This window comes from Phacochoerus africanus, chromosome 8 (genome assembly GCF_016906955.1).
Source record: "Phacochoerus africanus isolate WHEZ1 chromosome 8, ROS_Pafr_v1, whole genome shotgun sequence".
Classification (NCBI taxonomy): Eukaryota; Metazoa; Chordata; class Mammalia; order Artiodactyla; family Suidae; genus Phacochoerus; species Phacochoerus africanus.
In genome coordinates this window covers 159,346,786-159,356,728 of record NC_062551.1, presented here as the reverse complement: position 1 = coordinate 159,356,728, position 9,943 = coordinate 159,346,786, and the positions used below count along the sequence as shown (strand labels likewise).

The 9,943-nt window shown below is 46.7% G+C and overlaps 1 protein-coding gene across 2 annotated transcripts in view; it reads right to left on the bottom strand.

The window, feature by feature from the left end:
- ORC1 (origin recognition complex subunit 1) overlaps positions 1 to 9,943 on the bottom strand; it is a 32,768-nt gene continuing 22,825 nt past the window's right edge. For both annotated transcript variants that reach the window (XM_047789108.1, XM_047789109.1), the window contains exons 11-17: positions 9,474 to 9,645; positions 8,747 to 8,854; positions 8,325 to 8,474; positions 7,318 to 7,437; positions 2,580 to 2,749; positions 1,999 to 2,086; positions 1 to 328 (exon numbers count right to left, since the gene is read on the bottom strand). In XM_047789108.1, the coding sequence (XP_047645064.1) occupies positions 134 to 328; positions 1,999 to 2,086; positions 2,580 to 2,749; positions 7,318 to 7,437; positions 8,325 to 8,474; positions 8,747 to 8,854; positions 9,474 to 9,645 (1,003 nt within the window). In that variant the 3' untranslated portion in view covers positions 1 to 133. The remainder of the gene's footprint in view (positions 329 to 1,998; positions 2,087 to 2,579; positions 2,750 to 7,317; positions 7,438 to 8,324; positions 8,475 to 8,746; positions 8,855 to 9,473; positions 9,646 to 9,943) is intronic.

Sequence of the window (9,943 nt, the reverse complement as noted above, 5' to 3'; positions counted from 1 at the left end):
AAAAGGCAAATGATTTAATGGAAAATTCCGAAATACGTGACATCCATTTCCATTCAGGATACTTTGCTGCTAGGACTCCCCCGTGCTTAGAAAAAGGAATCAGCAGGTCGGTGGTCCTTCCTTGCGAAGCCCTTCACTCTTCTTTCAGTGCATACAGAACGTCATCCTGACTGACGTTGAGGCGCACACGAAGGAGCAGGTCGTTCCTGCTGGGCTCCACAAGTAGAAGGCGGCAGGAGCCCAGGTGAGAGCACACGGCCATGGTCTCCGACATGGTGGGGTATGGGAGCCCCTCCATCCTGCATAGTGCCACGTGTTGACTGTATACCTGGAAGCAAAAAGCAGATCTGACGTCAGCTGCCATGGAGGTAGTCCTGCATCTGTATCTGATCATTTATTTCTTCTTTGGGGAAGATGAGGCACTCCTTGACAAGGATACTCACTACCCCAGAAGGCACCAATGGGTGCCCGACTGGGGCACAAACACAGGGCCAGAATGCAGTATTGGCCTCAGAATCAGGGAACAGCAGGTCTGAATCCTGTTTGTAATTACCTAAATAATCAACCCCTGCCAGTCATTTGACTTTTTTGAGCTTCAGTTTTATTAAATACACTACAATGTCCTTCCTGAGTTAATAGATATAAAATGCCTAGTAACTGTCACAATTATATAAACAGTCCTTGCCTCCAGGGGCTGAGCATTCCAATTGAGATTGTCATACTTCAAGTCAAATTTTGTTTTAAGAGCATTTTCCTCGGCAGATACAGTAAACAGGTGCCAAGGCCTGACCCTTGGAAAAACGCAAAGGCCCAGAGAGAATACTGAGTAAAAAGAGGTAGGAGGATGGCTGAAAACATTGACTGCCACCCTAAAGCCCCTCAGTGGGTCAGGCAAGTCTGCAGCACTTCCTGCTCACTCTCTGTTCTGTTTATGCCCCAGGTGCAGCCCCAAAAAGCAAACAAACAAAAAAAACAAAAAGTCAGCCCAGTACTTTTGGACACCAGTTTTGTTTTTTTTTTGTCTTTTTCCCATTACTTGGGCCGCTCCCACGGCATATGGAGGTTCCCAGGCTAGGGGTCGAATCGGAACTGTAGCTGCCAGCCTACACCACAGCCACAGCAACGCAGGATCCGAGCCACGTCTGCAACCTACACCACAGCTCACGGCAATGCCGGATCCTTAACCCACTGAGCAAGGGCAGGGACCGAACCCACAACCTCATGGTTCCTAGTCGGATTCGTTAACCACTGCGCCACGACGGGAACTCCTGGACACCAGTTTTAAATAAACCACTAAGGCATGTTCCCTAGTGTTCACTCAATATAATTGATCTTTTTTTTTTTTTCCTGTTTGTCAATATAATTGATCTTATGCTCAGAGTGTTTGGATTGATCCTTGTGATTTGTTTTTAAACAAGGCTCATTCTGAAAGCCGCACCTACGGCATATGGAAGTTCCCAGCTAGGGGTCAAATCGGAGCTATAAGCCACTGGCCTACACCAAGCTCATGGCAACACCAGATCCTTAACCCACTAAGCAAGGCCATGGATGGAACCCACGTCCTCATGGATACTAGTTGGTTTTGTTACTGTTGAGCCATGATGGGAACTCCCTTGTTCATCTTTGAATCGCCTACTCCCAGAATAGATTCTGGCACATAGTAAAGCTTCAATCTAATATGCAGAAATCAGTTGCTAAAGGTCTTTCAAGCAACTCAATAAAATATTTCATAAAAATAGGTGCTAGTCTGATATTCTTTAGCATAATCAGGTTAGCACAAATAGAGACAGACTCTATTTACACAGCAGTTAAAATTCCCACCTATTTTAAAGGCACCAGACCAAAATCTAGAAGGATTTTTAGCATACAGAAGTTCCTGGGCCAGGGATCGAACCCAAACCACAGCAGTGACCCAAGGCACAGCAGTGACAATGCTGGATCCTTAACCCACTGAGCCACCAGGGAACTCCAAGAACTTTTAAAAAGTAGATCAGTCACCTGTTGAAATGTTGCTTCCTCCAGTCCTGATCGGCGGAACTCTGTGAGGATGGCTCTCAGAAAGCTCTGTTCCAGAACGGAGGAATTTCTTAAAGAAAATGAGATGCGAATTCACATAAGTGGCTGTACCCCCAATCCAGAGGAAGGCCAAATAAAAAGAGGAAAAAACTGGAGACTATTTCCTCCTATATTTCTATATTATTTGGCAATGATTTCCCTTGCCTCCAAAGTCTCAAAATACTATGAAAACACTGCTATGCAAGTGAGGGAACACCACAATCATTTCTGGACAATTGCCAGCACCCCCATTTCATGGCTGAGTCTATCACTCAGGGTGAGAGAAGTAGCTGCCTCCTTGTCTCCATGCACTTCACTTCCTGAGCACCTATGATGTAACTTAGTACATGGCAGTTATTTTCCCATGATACTGATGAGATCACATTACTGCTTCCCTGACTAGACTGAGAAACAGGACAGCATCTTCAGTAAATGCAGGTTGAATGAGTAAAAGCTCTGAAAGGGAAACCCTCTCCAGTGTTCTTCCAAGGGAGATTCAGGGTCAGGAAGCAGAAGTGTCTTACTTGATGGCAGTGATGTATGACGATGAAAACATCTCATCTACTGCTTCCAGTAAGTGGGCTGTAGTGACCAGGCCAGGGGAGTTGGGCTTCTGGCGGGAGGACTCACAAATCTCGGTGGCACGCCTACAGATGTCCAGGCAGCGCCGTGCATCTCCAGAGAGGGCTGCTACCTACAGGAGGGAACATTTTATTCCTTGAGATCCCCTTGCTGTCTCAACCCAGGAGAAAAACCAACTGATTCTGTGTTTAGGTAGAAAAGAAGGGCAGGGCTGGAAGTGGACGTAAGCCTGAAATTAAGTACTTCACCCTGGCTGGGAACCTGGTGGGAGCCCAAATGTAAATTATTATACTGTGTCTGGGGCTCTTCCCCAAGTCCACACGTTTTTCTTAGCCTTATGGATAATTCCATAATGGAAAAAGCAGAAATTCTCCAGCTTTATTTAATATTAGGGCAACGAAGAAACCTAAGAGAAGAGACTCTAGGCCCCAGACTGTTACTGAACCATCTGGAAACACAAGGGTTCTTGTTCCTTGCATGAATAGAAAAAGCTGAGAGATTGAGCTAGAGCCTATTTTGGTGATAAAGCCACAGACTGAGCCTCCTTCACAGCATGTGGTAAATTCTGGAAACCACCGGGTCAATGGCTAAATGAACCAGAATCAAGAGGGAAGGAAATTACAAAGCTGGAGGACCCAGAGGCATCTGGTTAGACGACCCCATCACGCCAATGGCTCTGCTTCTGTGCCTTCCTGTCCACGTGCACAGAGGCTGAGGGGCTCCTGGGCTCCCTTTGTGGGGAATCCTATACTCTCTCCCAAGCTGACATGGGAGGGTACTTGGCATTTAAATTTTTTTTTTGTCTTTTGTTGTTGTTGTTGCTATTTCTTGGGCCGCACCCGCGGCATATGGAGGTTCCCAGGCTAGGGGTTGAATAGGAGCTGTAGCCACCGGCCTACGCCAGAGCCACAGCAACGCGGGATCCGAGCCGCGTCTGTGACCTACACCACAGCTCAACGGCAATGCCGGATCGTTAACCCACTGAGCAAGGGCAGGGACCGAACCCGCAACCTCATGGTTCCTAGTCGTATTCGTTAACCACTGCGCCACGACGGGAACCCCCTGGCATTTTAAATTTCACTGAGGGAACCCTTAGCCTCACCGTTGCCTGCAAGGATCTCTTAGTTCTGCATTCTCAGTGCTTACCAGCAATCCCCACCATTCCCCCGACAACCATCACGGGCGATGATATCCTGCCTGATGGCATCCCCAAATAACTGCTTCCTTCCAAAATTCATACAGCATTAAGTTTAAAAAGCAAACTGTATAGACACACACACACTACCCTCCCTTAAACGAAGACGTTAAAAACGGTCATTTCTGGGAAGTGGGATTATAGGAGTTTTTAAATGTTTTGTGTATATTTGTTTTCAGAATTCAAATATAAGACACACAAAACAAAAATCACTTTTCCTGTCATGCCAGACAGAAACCTGAGCATCAGCATTTATTATTCCCTCCTTCTGGTCTCCTATATCCGAGTGGTGAGGAGGCCTGGGGATGGAAACACGTCTCCTGCCCCCCGGGGGAAGCGGTGCTGTACAGGGGTTAACAGCATGGCCGCAAGGCCTAGAATCAAAGTGGACACGGGACCCCGGGAGGCAAGAAAACACCCAAAGCAGTTCTCACTCTGAGGGCATCTGTGAACCTTGGCAATCATAAGCACCGTTTCTGACCAATGCTGGAGTGAGGGAGACAAAAGAAAACGCTGCCCCTGCCCCCCATGGAATCTAAGAGAGTAAATTTGGGACCTGATCTCCCTACAGCCTCAGTATGAGGGGGAGTCAGAGACTCATGCAGAAGGGAGGGCAAGAAAAATGGCCTGTTTTGACTTTGGTGTTAGGTGGGTATAGGGTTAAAAATAAACTTGAGTCAAGCCCTCACATGGATTAGTAGCCCGAATTTTTGCTGTGTCTCCTAAATACCTCAAGTGGAGAATTTCATTTAAAAATGGTCCCAGTTGGTAGTTCCTGTTGTGGCTCTGTAGTAATGAACCTGACTAGTATCCATGAGGATGCAGGTTCGACCCCTGGCCTCGCTCAGTGGGTTAAGGATCTGGCATTGCTGTGAGCTGCAGCATAGGTCACAGACTAGGCTTAGATATGGCGTTGCTGTGGCTGTGACTCTGATTTGACCCCTAGGCTGGGAACTTCCATATTCCATAGGTGTGGCCCTAAAAAGAAAAAAAAATGAAATTAAAAAAAAATATGGCCCCAGTTGGTAGTGCCCCTCAGTAACTGATAGAAGCACAAAGTAAATGAATTCAACTTCAACTCAAGCCTCAATCAACTCTCAGATAAGGTTCTAAAAAACATGAGCACACAGTTAAAAAAAAAATCAAGACACAAGAACAAGGAAACAAGGCTATATAAGCATGGGAATCAGCAACCAATAGAAGCAGACTTGCAAAGACTTCAGATATTCTAATTATAAAACAAAGAATATAAAATAAGTATGTTTATATGTTAAGAAATAAAAGAGAGGTTTAAAATTAAAGGCAAGAGCTTTAGGTAAAAACAGCAGCCAAATTTGATGCCTTCTGAAACTTTATTTAAAGACCAACAACCCTAAATAAGAAAAAGAAGCAACCAGAGAGCAGTGACAATATTCAATTCTGAGAGTTAGAAAGAGGGGGCAGGGTAGCAGTTAACTCAGCAAACAGGAGAAAGCCCATTCCTAAGCCAGCAGTGAGGAATCCAAGAACAAATCTAAGTTACACTAGAAATCTTCAAAATGCTCTGGAGTTAGTGGTAACAGAACTGGAGGGAAGGGGGGTATTTGGCTAAAATAAGGACTGGCTGAAAGTGAGGAAACTGGTGCCCTAGATCAGGAGTCAGCAAAATATGGCCTGTCACATGTTTTTGTAAATAAAGTTTTACCGGAACATGGGTATGTGCATTTGTTTACATGTTAGGCAGGGTTGCTCTGACAACACAAGGGCAGAGCTGAATAATGGTGACAGACCATTATGGTCCACAAGGCCTAAAATATTTACTATTGGCCCTTCACAGAAAAAGTCTGAAGTGTTCCCATTGTGGCTTAGAGGGTTAAGAACCTGACTAGCATCCATGAGGATAAGGGTTTGATCCCTGGTCTCACTCAGTGAGTTAAGGATCCGGTGTTGACATGAGCTGCGGTATAGGTCATAGCAGAACCTCGGATCCTGTGTTGCTGTGGCTGTGGTGTAGGCCAGGAGCTGCAGCTTGGATTCGACCCCTAGCCTGGGAACCTCCATATGCTGTGGGTCAGGAAAGGAAGAGGAGGGGAGGGAAGGAGAGGGAAGGGAAGGGAAAGTTTGCTAACTCTTGCTTTAGATCCTTCCTCCATTTCATGCTGTTTAGTGAACATTAGGGCCGCTGATGGAGGGTTTAGGGTTCTGTGAGAAACTTTCATGCCTTTGCAAATCTTACTGTTTCCATAAAAACCTTTGCCCCAGAGTTATCTCTCTTATATCATGGCAGAAACCAGAAATTTATTCTCAAGCAAGGATAAACAAAAAGTCTCTGGACGGGGATACTAGATATTGTTGCAGGGGAGGGATGTCCCTTCCTAAATATAGATGATTACTATTTGCAGGATGAATTTGAAGCCCTCCCCCTCCCCGACTCCAGCCACCTCCCCTGATCCTGGAACACTGCCCTCCCGGCAGGACAGGGGAAGCCTACTCTTTGAAATCTGACTCTCCCAGGAAGCATGGGAAAGAACTGAAGAAACTAAAATGGACCCAATCGGATTATTGGATTACTTGTAGTGGAAGAAGCTCGTAAACAAGCCCCACTCTGCATCAGCTCTATAATCTCCACCTTTAGACATGAGTGGACCACCAAGACATCTGCGGAAGAGTCTAACAATGCACCAAAACCAACAGACAAAAACGTCTTGGAGGAAAGGGGAGAAAAAACCGCAAATAATTAGTACGGCATAAAAAAGGACCATTCAAAGGAAAAAAAAAATAATTTTTAGCAATTATATGATAGCAGAGGTGGAAAAACTCTACCCAAAAGAAGGGTTAGACAGTAACTTTGAGGATCTCTCTCCTAGAAAGCAAAGCCTGGAGATATATACTCTATGAAGCTCACCTCTGACCGCAGAGCTCTGAGCAGGTGTTACAGACGTGTGTGGCTACTACAGGCACTCAGAGTTCGCATTGTTTTGGGCAAGAAAACTAGAAATAGGCTTATAATTCTTTTAAGTGCTGAAATACTGTGGATGTGTGGTTTCTTCTGTTCAACTCAAGGCAGATATTTAATCTGCTTCGTTCCTCAGCATCTTCAGAGAAGTCTTAGTGGAATCTCAGTTGGCATTCTCTCAGTGAGCCTGCAGAAGTTAGGCATCCCACACTCCATACCTACCACGGCGTGTGCACCTTGCCAGGTGCATTAAGTACAGTCTCATTTAATTCTCATATACACCAGGTTTGTCTGCCTCACTGACTATATTGCCCTTTTGATTATACAAAGCTCTGTGAATCAATTCATCTCTGTATATAAGTCCACCATATGCAGAGCCTTCTATTAATTATATAATAAGAAGGTTAAGTACTTTCTATTTTTTTTGGTATTTGTGTTACAGGACTTCCTAAATTTCTCTTCATCTCCAGAGCACCAGCAAGGGGCCTCACATGGGCAGGTACTCAACAAAGAGTGCTGGGGCGGCCAGGGGCTCCTCGAGGCCACTTACCTTCCTGGCTACCAGCTGGATGGCATCACCCTCAAAGGCCTTTAAATGCTGGAGTCGGGACAGCAGGATCTGTTGCAACTGGCTGTGAGTATAGGGCTGGAAGGACATCCTGGTTAGACCCTGGGGAGTCAAGAGACAGATGAACAAGTCACTCTGACAGTCCTGCTGGAAAGCCACCCTCAAATCCCCAAGGCTGATTTCCAAGTTTCATAGAACATTTATACATATCATCCCAGGACTAGCACTGCTTCCAGCTCCTTTCATTCCTGACAACGACCATGGTGTCCTGAAGTGCAATAGTTCCCAAGTGTATTTGCATTTGGTTTAAAAGCACCTTTGGAGTTCCCGTTGCAGCTCAGCAGGTTAAGAAGCTGACTAGTATCCATGAGGATGAGGATTTTATCCCTGGCCTCGCTCAGTGGGTTAAGGATCCAGTGTCACCATGAGCTGTGGTGTAGGTCACAGTCTCAGCTCAGATCTGCTGTGGCTGTGGTATATAGGTCAGCAGCTTCAGCTCTGACTCAGCCCCTACCCTGGGAACTTCCATATGCCACGGGTGTAAACCCCCCGCCCCCCCCAAAAGCACCTTTTGTTCTGCCAGCATCAGGCAGAGGCGGATTGGAGCCAAAGTGCTCTAGAGAGTGGGCGGGAGGATCTTCAGCCCTACAGTGTGCACGACTCTGGGCTTCGTTCATGTTCTAAGGACTTGCTGTAGTGCTTCCTCCTGAACCACAGGGTCCACAAAGGCAGAGATCGTGTCTGCTCTGCTCACTGCTATACTCCATGCATCCAACACTGCCTAGCAAGGGTGAGTGCTTAAATAGTTTTAAAAATAATTAAGCTTTTAGGGCTCTGTGCAGTTTAAGAGCGGTATGTTTGCAGGAAAAAACTTCAGAAATGCCATTTCTTACTTTTCCCCATTTATTTTAGTTTCCTATGTGTTCATTTTTGCAGAACTCCTTGGCCCGGCTTAGGGGTCTGTATGGACAGCCTGAGAAGAACCCTACCAGCCGGCTGGACACCCGGTTCATCATGATGCGCTCTGGCAGGTCCATGGTGTTGGCAATGGTCAGGACCACAAGCCGGGCCTCCGTGTGAGTGGGCCAGTCAAACAGATTGTACATCACGTCTTGTTTCTGGGTCCACAAAAGGTCGAGCTGCCAGGAAAGGAGAGAGGGGCAGAGTCAGCCACAGAGACGGAGCCAGGGCCCCAGAGCGAAGAGTGGTTACCACTGCCCTTAACTGCATGTGGTCTCAGGTCAAACCACCACAGCAGCAAGGACCTCAAGGGACACATGCCTCTCCCCACCAGAGAAAGAGCTCAGGTAAAGGAAGTAGAGAGCCAAGACTTTCCTGCTGCCCAGGTTTTGCTCCCGATGTGTCGCAGCCACACCAGTTTTTCTCCAGTGCTCCCGTGGCACCTCCTTACCTCATCCACAAGCAGCACAGTGGTTTCCTGAGAGGCCCCTTGGGTGCAGAATCGTTTTGCCAGCAGTTCTGCTGCATGGTTAGCTGTTGCCTTTTGACCTGTCAGCTTCTGTATTTGGCAGGGGGCGGGGTGGGGGGACAGGTGTGGTAAACTGTAAGGATTTTACTCCCCTGGCTTAAAGTTAAATCTGGCTTAAAGTTAATAGAGGAAACTGTTTAGTCTGAGGACTTTGTTAATCCCATACTCTGTCTTCCACTCTCAGCCCAGAAGTAGAGAAGGCACCAAAAGAGGTGTTAAATGGTGTTTGAAATGCAAATGAGCCACAGGCTGGTCCCAGAGCCCAAGCCATTTTTGGTCTCCAGAATCATTGCTCCATGACTCTATTTACAACTGGATAGTACTTGTTGAAAGATAAGAGCTAATGAATGAAAGAGCAAGATTCAAACTCTGGCCTACCTCTAACTCCCTTTCCAGTTTGCCTCTGTATATGAGTGGTTTTCACCATGTTATAAGCACCAGCTTCCAGAAATTCCTATCCAGCTCCTAGACTTCAAGATCCTTGGGGGTAGGAATTCTGTCTTCCTTGCCCTTGCTCCCTCTACATAAAGGAATATGCTTGGCATCTTGCTGTAAACATGTAATATGCCCCAAATTAAGTAAACTTTTCCCTTTTCATGTACTACTCAGAAACTATAATTTCCAAAAAAGCCCCAAGAGGTTTGCTTACCTGCAAGATTTGCACGTAGACCTGGTGGGGCTCCGTCAGCTTCATGCCGTTGACCTCAACGTACTGAAAGGGAGGAAGGTCATTTGCTCGGGCCGCCTGCTGCAGGCAGCGTATCACCTCGTGCACAGTGGCAGTCTTCCCTGTTCCGGGGACCCCGGAGATGTACATGCACCTGGGGCAGGAAGAGAAGACGCCAGCTAGGTCTGTCATCGGTGATGAGTGAGGGAGTGTGTGCCAAAGAAATGATGGAGGCCGCCGGTAATGGGGAGGTGGGGGCAGTGAGGACCATCCTTGGGCCCTGGTCATGGTAGGACCTGTTTATCAGAGTCATTCATTCCATATGCAGTGCTGTATACAAAGTGCCCACACAAAGATGGCCAGTGCCGTCTTCTCTGTAAGGCAGAACTTCTATTCCAGAGAATTATTTTGACAACAAAAGCTGTGTCAAAAGCTTAAGGCTTCAGCAGTGA